This window comes from Acipenser ruthenus, chromosome 7, assembly GCF_902713425.1.
Source record: "Acipenser ruthenus chromosome 7, fAciRut3.2 maternal haplotype, whole genome shotgun sequence".
Lineage (NCBI taxonomy): Eukaryota > Metazoa > Chordata > Actinopteri > Acipenseriformes > Acipenseridae > Acipenser > Acipenser ruthenus.
Genome location: NC_081195.1, coordinates 17,689,289 through 17,709,916, shown reverse-complemented (window position 1 = coordinate 17,709,916; position 20,628 = coordinate 17,689,289). Strand labels below are relative to the sequence as shown.

Here is a 20,628-nt window from a genome sequence, read left to right as displayed (position 1 = left end):
TGGTCTGAGCAGTTTCCCTCTCCTGTCTTGTCATTTTGAATAGCGAGTCAATATACTGCGCTGAGAACCCTTTTAACATCCCTTTTAAGTATCTGGGATCTCATTATTACATTGTTTTTTGTAATTTGGTTAACTTGTTTGTATTGGTTGTTCATATGTATTTTGTGTTTCTTTTTATTATATACCACCTTTATGACGAGGTCTCCATTGAAAAAAGATTTTAATCTCAGTGGGACTTTTTTCTGGTTAAAAATGAATCTACAGTTACTGTAATAGAAAAGGCTGAGCTATTTTCTGTTGCCATTTAATCTGACCTAGTTCCTGCTGTCCTGGATTTTGTTTTGCTTAAGTTGTTAGAAAGCAGATGATAATCTAACCAGAATCACTGACATAAAAATCACAAAATACATTTTATTAAAATGGTGCTTGAAACTAGAAACCTTCTTCTCGTAAATACATGTATTTATTTGAAAATATTTTACCATGAAAAGCCTAGTGTTTTGCTGTCTTGAATTTCTCAGACTGTCCTAGTTGTTTCTGAACCCAACTGAACTTCTTAAATGACATTTCAGGTTGACACAATTTTAAGGGAGAGCCAGCTAGATACTGTTGATAGCAGCAATCTAAGCAGAGACCAAAATATATTGCAGTCTTCAATAGATACCATTTGAAGATTGCAATACATGCTCTGTTTTGATAAATGAAATCGTTTCATATTTGTGAAACTGTTCTGCACCATTAAGAAATCTAACAGAAAAGAAAAATATTGTTCCTACCCATTTTCTCTTAGATGCTGTTAAAGTTGTTTCTCAGCAGGCCAGTTTTTTTTTGTTTTGTTTTTTTTGTATGCGTGTTTGAATGATCAATAAGCGCACAATTCTAAAAGAAAATACAGCTGCCTTTATTTGAATCCTTTTAATTCTGGAACCCAGTGGGAGTTGAAGGGTTTCTCATGGTAAAGTATGACTTCAGTTCTGGCTGCATCTCTTTTATAAAAAAAAACAAAAAAACAACTTATTGTGTAGTGCTTGATCACGATTTTGCAAATCATTGGTGGATATTTCCTTCCACTCGACTTTCAAGTGCATACTGTATTCTGTTAACCAGCACATATTAATATTCAGTCCTACATCTTACCAGCCATTAATAGGTGCTACATACAGCTATTAAGATATTAGCACATGGACAATGGGACAATCCGCTGAATTTGTTCTCTGGACGCTTACTTCTTGAGCCCTGAGAATGACATGCCGTCTAAAGCGTGTGATGATCCTGTTTGCATTACCTTCTGTGACTCCTGTTTCTTGATGTTTAAAATGTTTATGGGTGCTGGTTTATATTCATTCATTTGTACAGCGCGGGATACAGTGACACAGAGAAGGTTACTCTGTCTAACGTATTGTCCTAGTTAAATGGAAAGGGAAAGTAAAGACCTGTGTCCCATTTTCTCATGAAATTGTACATGTTTTCCTTTATGGGAATGCACAGTTGCCATCTGGTGTTAAGTACAGCAAAAGTTAATATCAGAAAAAATCTGGATGTTTTTTTACTGGAGGACTTACTGTACAGTGAAGGAGAGCTGCATCCAGTGAGTCCACACATGTGTACAGTGCCTGCTTTAGATTTGCAGATCAAGAAGCCCAATAAAAGCCCTAAGTGAAACAAGTTCAAATTTCCCATTTATTTCTTAATGGGGGAATGTGGCAGTGTATCCACCCTTATGTGTATTTTATGTTTATATGTTGCGTGTGGTGTGTTAATGTTGGTGTACAGGTATTGGTGCATGGGATGTAATGGGGCTATGTGGCGCACGAGTGATTTAAAATGTATATTTGTATTTAGACACGAGGATGGCACAATCACTTCACGTGCAGATAAAGTGTATATAGTATGGACGCACGGGGAGCACATTTGGTTCACGTGCAGATGTACAGAGATTCCAATTGAATTATTGGTTCACAATCGAGTCTCGGTACAGCAGCATAAGAGGCAGTGTTTCACTCACTCAGGGTTGTGTGTTCAAGAGTGGAGAACGGGAGAGAGAGGATTAAGTAATAACAAATGCTACTAGTGTGAGAGGACTCGCACGATACTTGTTTAGTGTTCGTCTGTCTGTTTTGGCCAACGTGCCGTTTTCTTTTACAAAGTGTTTTTGTCTGTTTAAACTTTTTATTTTACAATAAACGTGCAACAGCGCATTTTCATCACTCACCAGTCCCGTCTGTGTCCTGTGTTCTTCCGGGTCTGACATCACCGCTCAAACCATCCTGTGACAGGGAAACAAAACTGATATGTTAAAAATAACAAGAAACAACTTACAGTAGTTGTGGGCAGTTGAAATATTATTTTGAGATGTTTTTGCTAGTTTGATAGCACAGGCTATAGTAAACATATTACATGGGCAATTTGCCCACAGTGGAAAATCAAGCCCAAAAAATTGGCTCAAAATGACTAAATAATAATTGTTCTGTGTGTATGTTGTTGTTTGTTTTTTTTGTTTGTTTGTTTTTTATATAACGAAAAAAGAAAGTCACTTCTTGCAGTGTATGAATATAAAAATATCTGAATATTTGTCCTAGCACGAAAAATAACTTGGGTAGACATTAGAAATGTATACAAATGCATATTGTTATGAACGGTTTGAAGTAACAGTGTGCCTTTACAGTTGGTCAATTGAAACACTTTATATATGCTTGTCACTGCTGTAGGAATTAAATAAACTGCTGCCCAGTAGCACAATTAGCCAGCTTGTAGTTAGCTTTGCAACACTACCTGTTCTTGAAGAACAACTCTAAACCACAATGTGTTATGGAAGAGACTACTACTGTATCTGGATGTATTTTTAAATGGTTCCAAGCATGTGATGAATTGCTTCATATGGCACACACAAGTATGACACATATTTGGCTGACAAAAATAATAGGAGGAATTAAAAATGAGCCAGAAATTACTTGACACATTTTTAATTTAAAAATACACAGTATATTTTTGCACTGGTGGTGTTAACTGTCACTGTTTTAGCCAGCCATTCTGTGAATATTCACCTGGTGCCACATATTTGTGTCTTCTGGACTAAATCTCTTAAATGACAATAATAATATTACCGATTTTTAATTCCTGCAGTCAATAGTTAAGCAATTTTGTATACAAATTGATTAAACAATGCTCAATCTTTCAACCTTTTGATAACTAATTTATTAATTTAGATTGATTGGTCAATGGAGATACACATTTTGTCAGTGCAGTCAATTTGTAAACAGAGGCTGACTTGTGAGAATTTCTCCACCAATATCAGCATTAGACTAAGGCAATAGGCTACTGTCAGCATTGTATGTTGCCTGAAATCCACAGGGAACTGTCAAATGCTGAGACTGTACAGTAAGCTTCGACCAACATTAGCATCGGTAGACTAATTATTCAATGCTGTCTTTGGGTGAAAAAAGAAAATGTCCAAAGACGGAACTGAATAAGCTTTATCTAGTGTCCGCCATAGGACTGGCCATTGTCAAAATTATTATTTTCATTCTTATTATGGACTTTGGATACTATGCTGTCAGTGCCTGCATTGGTCAGAGATCATATCCAATGTCAGCATTGGGTGGCTTAATGTCCGTTGCAGTCTTTGGAATGATTTTGTTTGGACAGATTCCATCCATTGTCCGCCTTAGGATTGATGCTGACTCGGGCCCCAAGTACAGTATAACTCTGTAACAGATGAGCTTAGCTGTGTCTTCAGTTAACAGCAGGTATTTTGCTTTCATGTACTGTTGTGTTGTAGTTTCAAGTGATTCAGTAAGAATAAAGGATACAGGTCCTTGCATTATCTGTGGATGTGATTGAATCTCTCTCACTATACTCAATGAGTGTCTTCTTGCCTTATTTGTTCTTTTGAAGCCTCATCTTCAGCACTATGCGCTGATACTATATTAGTCAGTATTCTATTGTTACATTTTGTTTTAACTAATGCTTTCATTTGTTTTAAGGATTTAAATAATTTTAATGTATAGTTTGTTGTAAGATGTCAAAAGTATACTGATTTGCAAAAAACATATGTAAAGTGTTAATTTGTTACTAAACAGTGACATTTGAAAAGCTGTTCCTCTCTTATTGAGTCCATCTTTAAAGCTAGTTAGTTGCATTTTATTCTCCAAAAGGGGCACAAAACAGTAATTTTTGAGCTTGGCCCCTGGACTATGAGGCTGACACACTTTCTCATCTGCAAATAAGTAAACTTGTAAATTGTGCTTACGGAGGATAAATGGCTTTCATCCGTTTCAAATTTTAAATACGTCTGAGAAATCAAATGATCTAGCTGTATGAAAATAGTGGGGTTTGACTAAGTTATTTCCCTATTACAAGAAACTTGATATGAATGACTTTTGTATTACCTGTATTGTACTATACTTTTTTGGCAGAGCACAGTTCCTCTTCAGGAATATGGGGACTGATACCGATACGGTGCTGGGGATGGGTTGGGCTCCAATGGGAGCCATCTACTACAGTAAAGATCATTTCCTTTTCCCAGTGAAGAAGACAGACAACCGTTTCCCTCACTGCTACCCTTTAAAATATTTTGTTCCAACAGTGCTCAGCCAGGATGTGACATTTAAGAATACTTGCTTTCTCTAACTTGGCTGTTGATTACACAGTGATCAGCTGAAGTATCTAAAAGCACATCTGGGTTTTCAATCAAGTTATTATTTTAATTTTGGAAGCAATGAGATTGAAAGGCGATGTCCTTTAAGATTTTAGAAACTAGAACAATTACATTGTTTGTGGGCTCCCAAGTGGCACATCCGGTAAAGACGGTTTGAGTCCAGGCTATTCCATTGCTGATCGTGGACGGGAGCTCCCAGAGGGCGCCACCCAGAGGGGTGGGAGCTTAGGTTAGATCAGAGCTGTGTTGTCCTCAAACACTGTAGCTCTGAGGTGGGCCTGCAGTGTGTAAAAGAAGCGGTTGGCTGACGGCACACACTTTGGAGGACGACACGTATTCATCTTCGCCACTCTCGATTCAGCGCATGCGTGGTAGTGGTGAGCTGAGCCTACAAATAATTGGCTATTCCAGATTGGGGAGAAAATGATCAAAACAATTGGTGACTACTAAATTTAAAAATAAATAAATAAATAAATAATAACATTGTTTGTAAACTTTAGTTTGAAGATCCAATTTACACTATAACCTTGCAAGCAGGTATAACAATATGTATATATAACAATCTATAATACAACTGCAAAAACCTTGGTAAACCAGTTGTTTAATAAACAAAAAACAAAAAAAAATACTGCAGCTTAGTTGTCAGAGCAAAACACCTAAAAACCTGGCTAATATGCTATCGGTTAGTAAATAATTTCAGTGAATTTGGCTGTGCTATTGTGTAGCATGCTGTCTGTTGTGTACAGGGTTAGATCATTCAAAATATATATTTTTTCATGACACTGGTTTATGTAAATGTTGAGAATTTCACAAGCATAGGTATCCAAAACAAATCTTGACATTTTTTTTTTTACAGAACATGGCATGCTTGGTTAATCTAATCTAATCTGGTTACTCAGTCCCATATGGTTAATTATTTTTTATGACTGGATGATTTAATGTATGGCGACTGATTCATATCCCAGCTAGGTCACACATTTCTTTGTCAATCAGCACTGCCTGGGTACATCCTTTTATTCATATTTCATTTAAGGTACATTTGCCTTGTCAGAGTGTGTTATCATTTCCACAACCCCTTTTCACATGGTTTAGAGTCAGGGTGATGCTGTGTATTTTGTGAAGAGATAGTGACTACTATAGGAATTTATTGAAGGTCCTTCTGCTGCTAACCACCTAGCTGTCTGCTAAACAGAAGAGCACATTGTCAGGCTTGGCTTCACAGCTACTGTCCCTTGTGAAGGAAAGGTCACCCAGCCAAGAAGTTGAAACTTAAGGCCAAAGAAATACCCTAATGTAATGTGAGGCATTAACAATTATATCAGTAAGATACATCCCCCTCCACAGGTTTTGGCAGTGGGCATCGTGTGTACCGAATACTGTGTACTGTGCAGCACTGTGCGTTCATGCACTAGCGCTGTAGCAGTGGGTACCAAGCACTGTGCGTACCGAGCACCGAGTACCAAGAGCACTATGTGCACCGTGTACCGTGCGGCGCTGTGTCTGTGCACTGACGCTGTAGTGCTGCACAGGCAGTCGCTCACACACGACAGACAGATAACAAAGAGCGGCCTACCACGCAAGTGAGGAGGCCGCTGAAAGACAGAAAGGCAAAAGGCTCAGTCTTTTTCAGAGTCGTTGATTCCGGGAAAGCTGTGAGCCAGCTTTCGGCACGACTACAAGGGAAATACAATCAACTCGATTTGACTCGAAAAACTCTTTTCTATCAACATGCTTAACTCAACACAGAGGTCTTACCGTACCGTCTTGAGAAGGAAAAAGAGAAATGGCTTCCTCAGTATGACGGTTCTAATCCCTCGGTGGGTGGGACCGAGTGCGTCATCCCAGGAAGGGGCTAGAGAGCTCAGCAATTACCTACCCAATGGGCAGGCATATACCATACATAATGTCGTTGGTGGTCGTCTTCGAATTGAAAGGGAACATCTTTTTTCCCCCCTTGATGGCCACAGGACAGCTCCCGGCTACACAGGGTACATTCATTTTTTTTTTTTTTTTTTTAGGTCTGCTACTGAGACAATGAAGGGCCACTTATTTGTCCAATGCGCTTTACATTTATTTGGAGATGTACTTCGCAGAACCTGCAAGCTTTCGATCAACTGGTTGTATTTTGGGAGCTCATGGCCTGTAGTCTCCTTGGTTACCACAGTACACATGCCTGCACCTTTATTATTATTATTATTATTATTAATTATTTCTTAGCAGACACCCTTATCCAGGGTGACTTACAATTGTTACAAGATATCACATTATACATTATTTCACATTATACAGATAGCACATTATTTTTACATACAATTACCCATTTAAACAGTTGGGTTTTTACTGGAGCAATCTAGGTAAAGTACCTTGCTCAAGGGTACAACAGCAGTGTCCCTCACTGGGGATTGAACCCACGACCCTCTGGTTAGGAGTCCAGAGCCCTAACCACTACTCCACACTGCTGCCCCTATGAGGCCCTGGATTGTTGTCACTTGCAGCACCTGAGTAAAAAGATTTTAAATCACACACACACACACACACGTACATTATTATACATGACTATATTATTTATTTTGGCGACACAGCATTTGTCAGGTTGAGGTGAATTGATAAATGTTCAGGTCCTGGTAATGTATACTTTCAGCATTAATATACCAAAAATGTTTTTTAAATATATACGTATGTTTTAAAAAAAAAGTACATTCAATAATTAATTCACTAATAAGAAAAATATTCTGTATAAAACAGGCGATGCTACGTTTAGTGTGATTCTTTTGTTATATATTTTTTTAGTTTGTTTGTTTTGTTTCTGCACAGACTTCCCCACTCCCATGTTACCAGGGGAGATCAGGAAGCAATCGGCGCAGAGCACAAACAAACTAAATGCTAGTTCAAAACTGCAGTATAGTGTAATACAGTGTAACACAATACCACCAAGTCAGTATACACAATATTGTGCTCTTGATATTTCTAGTAATCGAACTTGCAAGCCAGAAAAATAGTAGCTATAATATAGTCCAGATTTCCTAAATCCATTGATGGAAATGACCGGTCTGCTTTGAATTTTTTTAAGCAAATTGGCTTTATCACTCAATGCCATTCTCATATTCACTTTGACAGCATTCTTTCCCTTGTCCAGCATGCGCTTCTACCACTAGTCTGTCAGAGGGCGGATCGCACACTGTCATGCCACACTCTGATTGGAGGAAGTATTATTGGCGATCCAAACCAAAAAAAAAGTCCCTTTAAAATGTATGTCACAGAAAATATTAAAGGAAGGTTGGTGTTTTTTATGCGTTTGACTTAAAACTGGATATTGGGGCGTCCGGGTTTGTTAATTCCTGCCACCCGGACACAGATGCCGGTTGCCCGAGGTGGTAATCCTACTAAATGCTGATAAAAGCCTAGTGTATTAAAACAAAAATACGTTTAAAAGAAAGGAAACGTCAAGAAATAATAGACAAACACGTGTTAAAAAATTAATAAAGGGATGACTATTTTTAATTCACATTCTTTCCACTAAACCTAAGCATTAAAATATATGCTGTCAGTATAACCTGAGAGTTGTGGCCCTTGACTAGCAAGTTTCAGTGAAATATGTGAAGTATATATACAAATATAGTTAAATGAATTGTATGTTTTTTGTGTTTTTAAACTTTGAAAAGCTAAATACAAAACATACAAAAAAAAAAACCAGAGAACTGGTTTTCCTGTTTTATGTCAACTGCTTGCATAACTGTTGTCACAACAATTGACAATGATTTTGTCCTGGTCCAGTGTGGGTGAGTAGAGCGCTGGGGTCACTTCCTTCTGCAGTACCAAAGCAAATGGTACTGCATCTGTATCAATGACAATGAATAGCATAACTGTACAGTAGCACACTGCTGATCACTGCATGACTTTATATCAACTATCAACTTGAGTTATGTTGTGCCAAACACAAAGTGTTAGAGAAGGAAAACACAATAGAGGTCTGTACACGTAATCTAAACAGTCAATGGTGCATCTTAATACCATCATCATTAAAATATTATAGTAGGATCAAATCTGTAATTTTACTTACATTTAAAGACAGAAATACACTAAAAAGACAATCATACAGTGTTAATGTCGGTATTCTCAAAGTATCCCTCGTTTTTAATGGTTTAAAGAACAGCAGTGCTGTGTTCCACCACCTCCAGTGGATCAACATCATAAGAGCATTACTTCCCTGAAATGAATGATCCTTCAGTACAATAAATATATTGTCTTTGTGTGGTTCTTATCACAAACCGCAGTTCTAACAGAAATATGGTTGATTTTTTCAAATATCTTTTTCCCCAATTACATTACATTACATTACATTACATGAAATCCCCCCTTCTCTTTTCTTGCTCAAAACAAAAACTTAATGCACCATATAGGTATCTACAGCTGTCAAATTTCCATCAGAAAATTGATGCGTTGCTTTTAACACTGAGCGCCAAAGGACTCATTGCTGGTAGGCAGACTGTCTTGCCAGAGCTAAGCTTGCCTGTATTCCTCTTGTAATTTGTTAGACTGCAGTACAAGGTTACTGTTCTGTGCAGATTTGGTATTTCCATTGAAGCTATAAAGTTGAAGCAGTGGCTTAAGCGCCGGGAATGATCATTTAGTTTGTGCCCACTTCGCATCAAGATGGGTTTCCAGCTGCTAATGAGTGAAACAAAATTCAGATAACCAAGCTTTTTCCACTTTTGTATTTTTGCTGCACACATCAACAACAAAAAAATGACATGCATTGTAGACAATAAAAACCATATAAAGAAGACCGCCTTTTCATAAAGCCACATCTCTTTGAACCCAGGATGCATACCTGGAGACTGACCTAGAAGTCAAAGTGTTACAGCTTGTAAATTAAATCTGAGGTGAAAATGTGGGAATAGGACACTTTTTTTATTATTCTAGTTTAGATTATGATGGATTCCTAATATTAAACCTGTACTTTAATCGCTTGTCTATCTATTTATGTAAGGTAGCTCTAGAATTTTGATATGTTATTTATAAACTGTATTACAGTAGGTCAGTAGGTACTGTGTATAAGTAACAAGCACAATAGTATCTAATTAATGTCATAAAAACACTGAGAAGAATGTGTCAAGATGCTGTGCATTTTAAAGCTTAGTTCTGTGAAACCTATGGACTTGAAATCATCATAATAATTAACTGACATCAGTTACAAACCATGTAGTAGTAATTCCTGCAAGGGTATAGCAACATATTTTTGTAATAAGGCAAATGAAAACATTGTAGTTATTTAGCTGTCAGGCTGATGCATTAAGAAAAGCATTGCTGTAGCACGGGCATGGCTTGTGAATATTAAAATATGTTCTGGTTCTTTTGAGTAAATGCATTTCTTGGATTTCTGGCTTGCAAGGGAAGCAAAAAGACGGGCAGGTGTTTTTTAGCAGTACAGGCTGCTTGTGACCCCTGCTGGATGGAATTAAATGCATTCATTTAGCTGACGGTCCATACAGTAACCCTGCCTGATGGAGGATGCGGCACAATCTGCTGGGTGTACTATAGTTCATTCAAGCTTCTATAATGTAATGGTAGGGTTGGGACAATTTTACAATAACTCGGTAATATCGTATCGAACAGAAGTCACGGTAAAAAAAATTACATTATCAATAGAATTACTGAGTTATTGGAAATGTACGATATTGTATTAATTATGGTGATTTTTAATGACAGCTGAATTTTTTATGTAAATTGTTTAATTATTCCACAAGTAATTCCAAGTATTCCATCTGTTCTAGTAATATTGAATTAGTAAGTCTTGTAGTGTGTTGGAGCTGCTGCCACTTCTGCCCTAATGATGGCCCAGTGGTTGTGAGGCTTTTGCAAGATTTTGTTGAGAAAAAGCGGTGAGTGAAAGCAGCAGTGAGCACTCTTTCAAAACCACTTAACAAAAAAGATAAACGCTGCAAGTTCAGTATATATTTCGGTATTCTTGGAGAAAATGGAGGTACCCTATGTGCAGAATATGCTATACTGAGGCTATACCAACAGAAAACAATGTTTGTTTTTCAGCCATGCGTACACTGTAAACTATTCTATGTACATTTATTATTTTTTTGTGTGTAATATATGTAAGGTACTGTATGGTATTATAGCTTTTAAATGCAGCAACATGAACTATTTTGTTGTTTTGTGTACTGTTAAGTAGTTGGGTAAAAAAAGTGTGCTAAATTCCATTACTTAAAGTAATATTTTATTGTTTCTGAATTCTACAGTAATGTGTACAAAGGCAGCATGATTTATTTTGTGTGTTAGTGTTATTATTTACAGTAGCCTATAAGCTAAAGTAAAACAATCCACTGGGTATTGCAATTATCGCGATTTTTCAAAATTATTTCAGAGATTTAATATTGCCCCAACCCTATGTAATGGTCTCAGTAATAGCCCTATCTGATGTAGGTCTGCCATGTTTGGGCTACTAACTACATTACATCCTTTTAAAATCATCAACACTGAAACATACTCTGTGGTTGTAGTATTCAAAATGAAATTCTAAGGGCAGCTTTGTGACCCCAATGAATTTCGTGCTTTGTGACCACCTTGGTTAGGATTACCAGTCCAGTCTTGTATTGGTAGTTTTCTGAATTATTGCATCAGGCAAACCCTAATTGGCCTGTTTAATTGGATAAGGAAAGATCAAGGCACGTCTCTTACTGCAACATTGTACTTTGGGTTTACAGAAATATAGTCATAAATAAACCAATTACAGGTCCAACAAAGTTGATCTTTGATATGAATATTTTATAAATGCGTAAAAATATTGTTACTTTTAAACTGTAAATAACAATTTACATTTTACTAGCCAAGGCTATTAGTCTAATGATGAGAAACCAGGTTGGCCGTGATGTATAAACGAAAGCTTCCATGCTACCACAGTTAGAATACAAAAGTAGTAGTGTTTTTTGGGGGGGTATGCCTTGCAATTCTAAATATGCAACATTTCAGTGATGGCTTTTCTGCATTTCCCCCCCCCCCTCTCCTAGGTCCAGTAGTGTATGTCCTGGACCTTGCAGACCGCCTGATCTCCAAAGCCTGTCCCTTTGCTGCAGCAGGGATTATGGTGGGGTCAATCTACTGGACAGCAGTGACCTATGGTGCCGTTACAGTCATGCAGGTATATTTTACACATAGCAATAGATACAAAAATCAATAAAATAAAATAGACATCTAGAGAACCTCTTGTCCAATTACAAGAAAACTTGGTAAAAACATTGGTTTGTTCTGTTATCGAGAGCATCCGAATGTACAGTGGTTTGCAGAAGTATTCACCCCCCTGCAAAGTTTTCACATTTTGTTGGCACCTGAGCGTACTCCACAACGCTTTCAAATTAATGTAGAATCTACACAAACTACTCCACATTGATAAAGTAAAAAAAATGTATATAGAATATAAATAAGTAAGATTTACAGAGAAAAACAGATTAATCTCAGTTGCATAAGTATTCAACCCCTTTGCTACTGCAGCCCTAAATCAGCTCAGGTGAAAATGATTTGTTTCAAAGGTCACAAAATTAGTGAAATTGTTTCAGCCTGTGTGTACTCAAAGTGGTTTAACTTGTAGAAAATTTCCCTCAGGTATATACAGACTTTCAAGCTGCAACTCATAGTGATCCAACAAAGCAATCATGAAGACCAAGGAGCTTTCGAAACAAGTCAGGGGTAAAGTGTTAGAGAGGCACAGAGCAGGAGAAGGGTACAAGAACATTTCAAAGGTGCTGAATATCCCTCTCAGCACAGTGAAGTCCATCATTAAGAAGTGGAAGATGCATCATACTACCCAGATCAGGTCGCCCTCCCAAACTGAGCAGCTGGGCAAGCAGGAAACTGGTTCGGGATGTCACTCTGAAGCCAACAATGACCTTGAGAGATCAGCAAAGTTCTGTGTCTGAGATGGGAGTCAGTGTTCACACATCAACAATAAGCCGGTCCCTACACAAAGCTGGCATGTATGGACGGGTGGCAAGAAAGAAGCCATTACTGAAAAAGCCTCATCTTAAAGCACGTATGGAGTTTGTGAAAAGCATGTAGATGATACTGCAGACGTGGTAAAAGGTTTTGTGGTCAGACGAGGCAAAAATGTAACTTTTCGGTCTAAATTCCAAGAGTTGCATCTGGCGCAGCCCAACATTGCACATCACCTAGTCAACACCATCCCACCAAGCATGGTGGTGGCAGCATCATGTTATGGGGATGCTTCTCTTCAGCAGGGACTGGAAAGCTTGTCAGGATAGAGGGGAGAATGGATGATGCAAAGTACAGGCGAATCCTTGAGGAAAACCAGTTTGAGTCAGCCAAGACTCTGAAACTGGGAAGGAAATTCACATTTCAGCAGGACAATGACCCAAAGCAGAAAACCAAAGCCACACTGGAGTGGTTGAACAAGAAGAGAATTAATGTTCTTGAGTGGCCCAGTCAAAGTCCTGACTTGAATCCAAATTGAAAATCTACGGCAAGACTTGAAGATTGCAGTCCATTAATGATCCTCAAGAAACTTCAGAACTGGAGCAATTTTCCTGTGAAGAATGGACAAAAATTTCACCATCCTACTGTGCAAAGCTAGTAGAGACCTATCCAAAAAGACTCCTAGCAGTAATTGCTGCAAAAGGTGCTGCTACCAAGTACTGACTTACGGGGCTGAATACTTATGCAACCAGTAAATTTCATTTTGTACATTTTTCTTTGCAAGTTTTGCTGACATTTAACCCCCTCCTCATATAACAGTGTTCAGTTTAACTACAGCTTTCAATAAAAAAGGGTGTTTGAAAAACTGTGCATACATTATTTGTAATTCAACAAAATGTGACATTATTGGTAGGGGATGAATACTTCTGCAAGCCACTGTATATATGTCACCTATGTAACTAACATGTTTTATAGTGTTTTTCAAAAATACTTTGGAATGAATGTATTTATCAGGCAAGGTCACCAAGAAAGTTGGTGCACTCCTGCTCTTTGGTTACCAACCATCAGAGGACTGTGGATGAGTGTAACTGAATCACACAATAATTCAAGTATTCATTTTTTTCCACAAAACTAGGGCATGTCTTATTTTTAGAATCTTTTGAAGCAAGCCTCATTTCATTACGTGCAACATCCTGTTTACCAGGCATTCAGGCGTCTCCTTTTAAAATAATAAGCAGCAGAGAGAAGCATTACGGACAACAGAGTTTTTACAAGGGATGCTGCTGGGTAATTTGAGTCTAATGTATATTTGTTCTTGTCCTTTTAGGATTCCAAATGTGACACTAATGAGCCAAAATTGCAAGGTTAATCAATGAATGAATAGATTTAAGATCATCAGTCATCCCAAATCGCATACAACTGAAGCTAAGAACGTACAAACACCTTTAATTAACCACCCACTGTGCAGTTCCTACGCAAAACGTCCTTGACTGATGTTGCAAACTCACATGACGCATAAATAATAACTCCTGGTCATGAAGGATCTATTACGGCGGATTCTTTACAAAATACTTGCTTTAGGATTCTAAATCATGACAGCTCATCTCTGGACTTCTTGCAGTCTTTTAATTCATGAGCTCAATTTATTCAGAACATATACTGTCTCTGTGTGTGTGTGTGTGTGTGTGTGTGTGTTTGTGTATGTGTGTATATATATATATATATATATATATATATATATATATATATATATGTATATATATATATATATATAAATTTGAAGATCTTCAAACGCTAATAATGCAACATCTGTACCAAGTGCTTCAGTGGGGTTACGGTTCTCTTAATACAGCGTCAGTCTCGTGACTTGTTATTCTTGGCACACAAAGAATTACCTTAATAAATGGTGCTGTTTCTCACCATCTCGCTCTGATTCCCAGCAATGGCATATTGTAAGACAGCAACTCCTCTAATTATAAAAACAAATCTGCTTTGTTCAAGGCAGACCTGGCTCAATATGCAGTAACTGCAGGAACCTATACTACCAAACCAAGCACAGAATCTACGTTGCTTAATTTGCTGTATTTCTTATTTTTATATTATATTAACTCAGTGTCACAGTAAATATAATGCTCTGTCCTCTGGTGTGCCACATTTAAAAATTACAACTTTACATCGTTCTGAAAAAATCTTTAGTGACAAAATACAGGTTTCAGGCATGATATACAGTACAGTATGATATGCCAAGGTGCGTCTTGTGATGGGAATACTATTGGCAGACAACGTATAGTGAGATGACGAGAAACCTTAGAAGAACCAGGCTACATCCCTAGGAGATTAAACTTCTCAGACATCACTAAACTCAATCGGCTAGTTTCACAGACAGACTAATCTTGGATGACTCAATGATAATTTAGATAAAGTAATACAAGATTGGATCTAACCTAGACAAATATGTCTGTTATTTATTTAAATGTAATGGGAGAGCATTAGTAATGTGTGTAGTGTTTTACAAAACTGATTGTCTCAGTTAGCAAACTGTTATCCTATTTATTTGTATGTTCTTTAGCTTGTCCACTTTTGCAGAGAAAGGGGTTTATCAGAGAATGAAGCCTGTGTGTTGAGTTGTGACTGTCCCCTAGGTGGTAGGACACAAAGAAGGCCTTGATGTCATGGAGAGGGCGGATCCTCTGTTCCTTCTCATTGGACTCCCCACAATCCCAATCATGCTGATTTTGGGCAAGATGATTCGCTGGGAGGACTACATACTAAGATTGTGGCGCAAGTATTCCAACAAGCTACAGATTTTGAACAGTATTTTCCCAGGTAAACCAAGAAAAGTCTAGAGATATTGTAAAAAGATGCTTGTGAGAAATATGACTGGTATAACCATGAATGTTCATCTAAGTTTGTGCTATGAATAATAGCAGACCCTAATAGTACTGCTGTATTCTCCATCACTAGCATTAAATGTTTATATACAGATGTACTGGATAGGGCCCCTGCTTTTGATATCGTATTTCGTTATTTTTGTCCTTCAACTGTCTTGTACCTCCTTTTTCTTGTATTTCACAGTATATTACTGCAATCTCATATCATACATGATTAATCAACAGTTCATATTATTGAATTAAAAAAAAAAATGTCAAGATTAAAACCTTGATGTCACCTTAATTATTTATTTTTTATTGTACTCTTTAATTTACATTTGCTTATTTTCATATCCTACAAGAGCCTTTTTTACGTTGCCTTTAACCTCGACGCTTGCTTTGCCCCTGGCCTCTGTTGATCAGCTGCATACAGTTCACTTTTTCCACTAAGCTCATCAACAAGGCAAGCAACTGACACACAGTAACTAGATCCCAGCTGAGACAGGGCAGATTTTAACCAATGAAAGCAAAGATCAGCAAACCTACAAGTGGTCTTATTTGAAAAGCTGTGACACACTGAACAGATCTTATTTTTCTGCTTTATACATGACATTAATCCCTGGTTTGGAGGGAGTTTGTTGATGATACGTGTATGATTTTGGACAAAACCATTTACTAACTATATTAACATTGTTCACCCTACCATTTAATTTCACCTGTAATAGTACCATGAAAGATTCCCCTATTTCCAGCTTTGATTACCATTCACCAAACTAAATTCAAACAGCTATGTGCAGCAAACCCACAGTTGCTCATCTCTATTTAAACTGGACATCCTACCATACAAAACTCATTAAAACAGACATAACCTACACCCTTACCCTCAGAATAAAATAGATCTGCAACAACACGAGAACTACCTTCAGAGAATTTAGGAACTCTCAGATCAATTTCTTTGTCGAGGGTATACCTTTAGATATTATTAATCAACAAATTAACCAAGCAACTTTAAAAACAAGATAATCTCTGCTCCTCAACAAGATGAAAAATAAGATTTAATGTTTGTGGTTGATTTTCACCCAACAGCACCTAGTCCTAATTACCAATCTACAATTAAGGTAAGTTATCTTTTAGTGGCCAATGCATTTATACTTCAGAAAGACCTTCCCAAGCCTCTCATGTCTTTTTGCCACCTTCCTAATCTATGTTGGCAAAATCTAGATTAAAAAAACCTGTCATCAATCCAGGGTCTCACCACTACCTTTAACAGATGCACTATCTGTGATTATCTTGAAGAAACTCTTACTTTCAAAACCCTCGAGCGGACTGTACACCGCCAGCTCTCTGCTTTCCTGTCCAACCACTCTCTGCTCAACTCTCTCCAATCTGGCTTCCGCTCTGCTCACTCCACTGAAACCGCATTCCTGTCTGTCACCAACTCACTTAAGTCTGCCCGAGCTGCCTCTCTCTCCTCTGTCCTAATTCTCCTCAACCTCTCTGCTGCACATCTCCACTCTGGCACGCACTTGCCGATTCTTCCTGAGCAACATCCGAAGAATCCGACCCTTCCTCACCAACTACGCCACGCAGCTCCTGGTCCAGGCCTTAGTACTCTCCCGCCTAGACTACTGCAACTCCCTCCTGGCTGGCCTCCCTGCGTCCACCACCCGTCCGCTCCAGCTCATCCAGAACTCCACTGCCCGCCTGGTGTTCTCTCTGCCTCGCTTCTCCCACTCAACTCCACTACTCCGCTCACTCCACTGGCTACCGATCACCGCTCGCCTAGCCTACAGATGCCTTGACCAGACTGCACCCAGCTACCTCCAGACCCTCATCTCTCCCTACACCCCCTCTCGACCTCTCCGCTCCGCCTGCACTAGAAGACTGGCTCTACCTCCTCTACGCTCCCCTGCCTCCAGAGCCCGCTCCTTCTCCACCCTCGCTCCGCAGTGGTGGAATGACCTTCCTACAGATGTCAGGACCGCCCAGTCCCTGACCACATTCCGGCGCATCCTTAAGACTCACCTCTTCAGACAGCACCTATAGAACTCCTCTGTTTTTCCCCTGGGACACTATCACCCTTCCTTAAATGCACTTTATTTGCTCTTATCTGCCCCCTATTTTACTGCATTTAATCCTGTACTTCAGAGTACTGTAATCTGACAAGTGTTTAATCTGTAGTATTTTGTAATTAATCATATCCTGATCTAACTATCACTGTCACTGTTATCTGCTGTATTACTGAATTGTATTTTGTCACACTTGTACTTGCTTGAACCAAAGTCATTGTATTTATCTTGCTCTTATTGTATTATTACTTGTAATGTAACACTTGAAATGTATTTGCTTACGATTGTAAGTCGCCCTGGATAAGGGTGTCTGCTAAGAAATAAATAATAATAATAATAATAATAATAGTACCCCCAGAACAGTAGACTCTGCAGTATAAAACAAAGTGTCTCCTGTAAGTCTTCCGATGTCAGCAGTGTTATACACTGCAAACATTCTGATTTGCAAGAAACAATATTTAGGTAAGACTATTAATTTAGGAATCAGAAGTTCACCATCATCTTTAAAAAGATGATCAACCTTGTGCTCAGCCCTTCATCTCCTCATATGCTCCATGTTGCCTTGTAATGTTTGATAGTTTGGTTTGTATTGACGTTGCCTTTTTTGTTTGTCTCTGTCTGCAGGGATCGGATGCCCTGTTCCTCGTATTCCAGCTGAGGCCAGCCCTCTAGCAGATCATGTTTCAGCCACTCGCATTCTCTGTGGGGCACTGGTGTTCCCAACAATTGCCACCATAGTGGGAAAGCTAATGTTCAGCAGTGTCAATTCTAACCTACAAAGGACGATTCTGGTAGGAATAACTCTCTGTTTTAGATTAGATTCCCCTCCCTCCCATTTACTTGACTGTAACAAACTATTCAAAGTGTACAATTTCAAGATCTGCCGCTGCTGAGAGACATGTTTTACAGGGTGTATTTCACACAGATTTGCACATCAGTGAGGTGTAGAATACATACCTGTCAACTTTTGAAAATACAAAATCTGGAATGGGATTGGGGGGGGGGGGGGGGTTGTTAAAATCCATGATACCTTTTTTACTGTTTCCCCTGTAGAGGGGGGCGGGGTGTGCAGCTGCGTGGCTAAGTATGTGAACTTGCCTTGCGCACTGAATGCATGCCTGCCACAGGACTCCCCTGGGTCCTAAACCCTGCTATATACAGACGGGGATTGCAGTAATCTCACACCTGCCATGAATTTTGTAGACATTAAAGGTTTGCTGACATAAGGGGGTTTAGCAGTAGAATACAGGAGAAAGTCTGTCCCGGGAGGTGTCCTGGAGAAGGGTCCAAAATACAGGAGACCCGGTGAATACGGGAGAGTTGACAGGTCAGAGAATAGCTAAATCTTATCCATTTATTTTTTATGTTGGTTCATGTGAATTCAATGTGAAAGAATGAGTGACAATCACACTGGCTACAGTCATACAAGCTACACCTCACAGCTGTGTGAGCACATCTGAATCCTGATGCGAGCACCCTCTCTCTAGCGAAACTGGAGTGGTGATTTAAACCCAGGCCTCCATATGTGAAATGGTGGTATATTAGCCCACTTCACCATCTCCCTGAAAACTCATGAAAGTCTACCTCAAGAAGAGAATAGTTTCTGCTGTGCCTTTCCTCCCAGTGATCCTGAATTTCAAACAGAATATCCCACAGCAGCTCCCTGGTATCCTTTGCTACAATCCGGAATCGATCAGTCAGTGACCAGTCTACCTTGTTTTTTTTAGGACAAAGAAGTACTTGAGAGCCCATAGAAAAGGGCAGTATGATAATTGTTCCCAAAGTTCAAATGCAGTCTTTCAAATCTACAGAGACAAAATACTCAGTTTATCAATCTGTTTTTCTTTCATTTAATCTGCCAGTCATTTTCCGTTGTTTGCAAGGTATTATAGGTTGGTGGTTGTTAGTCTCTTGCCTCTGTTGTACACGAGTCATTTGAGTCTCCTCTGTGTTTCAAGGGGATCTGTATCTCTCATCAGTTCCATTTTGTTTTCCATTTAAAATAACCTTTTTATATCGGTTTTGCTTTCAGGGAGGAATTGCTTTTGTTGCCATAAAAGGAGCCTTCAAGGTGTACTTCAAGCAGCAGCAGTATTTGCGCCAAGCTCACCGCAAAATTCTAGATTATGCCGAGCAAGAGGAAGCTTGAGAAGATGTGCATGTGAAGCAAGGAACTCTGACTGCTGTACAGTGCATCTTATTATTCACTACATTAGATTGTGCTGAGTTGGTTCCATCAGTAACATTTTTGCTATATGGGATTAACATACACTGCTGATTCTTTTTCTCAAACCTAATAAAAGCACTCTGTGATGGTGATACTGATGGGGGGGGGGGGGGGAGGAGAAAACACCAAATTGTCATCTTTGAACCTAAAAATGTGATTTTAATTTTTATTATCATTCATATTATTACAGTTGTAGCATGTTTTGGCATTACTCTGATCTGGTACTGATGGTTTGTAACAGTGGGAAAGGGTAGGTGTTGGTGGTTTAAAACAAGTTACCATATTTTAATGATCACCCAGCCAGTTAGTAAAATATTAAATTGCTAAAGATTGCTTGTATTCTTTTGCTAGAGATTGATCTTGCTTTCTGTTGTCTGTTGGAAGTTGCCAGTCATTCCTCAGTCCAGCACAAAACCTCTTATCTGATTTATTGGAACATTTGAAACAATGATCTTGTTAACTTTGAAAGGCCTACCTTTTGCAAACATCTCAGTCTATTATTATACATACTTTAACCGTTATCATCTCCACTGGGGACACCTCAGCAAACCTGCCATGATTCAGAGTGAGCAGGCACTACCAAAATGCTTTTTAGACATGGTCGCTTCCCATTTCATACTTCAAGATTGCATGAGATTTTTTTTTTGATGTACTACTCAATGATAATATTGCACCTTCGGGGCGAAACGCTCCACAAATAGACATATACATGTACAGACATTTTTAAATCTTTACTTTCACTCTAGAAATTGAGATTTTGTTTGTGTTTCAATTTCTGGAAAACAAATACTGCAATCTTTCTCTGTTAGATTGTGTGAATATATAAGAGAGTTGTATTTTTGTTTTTTAATAAATGTTTTGAAATCA

General features: G+C 38.5%; 1 protein-coding gene across 2 annotated transcripts in view; it reads left to right on the top strand.

The window, feature by feature from the left end:
• The window catches only part of LOC117416015 (E3 ubiquitin-protein ligase MARCHF5), a 63,344-nt gene extending 42,716 nt beyond the window's left edge, over nucleotides 1-20,628 (top strand). Inside the window, exons 3-6 of one of the 2 annotated variants that reach the window (XM_059026511.1) lie at nucleotides 11,677-11,807; nucleotides 15,238-15,376; nucleotides 18,159-18,325; nucleotides 19,567-20,628. In XM_059026511.1, coding sequence (XP_058882494.1) covers nucleotides 11,677-11,807; nucleotides 15,238-15,376; nucleotides 18,159-18,325; nucleotides 19,567-19,683 — 554 coding nt within the window. In that variant the 3' untranslated portion in view covers nucleotides 19,684-20,628. Of the gene's footprint in view, nucleotides 1-11,676; nucleotides 11,808-15,237; nucleotides 15,422-18,158; nucleotides 18,326-19,566 lie in introns of both variants that reach the window. The other variant, XM_034027030.3, reaches the window with a different exon arrangement.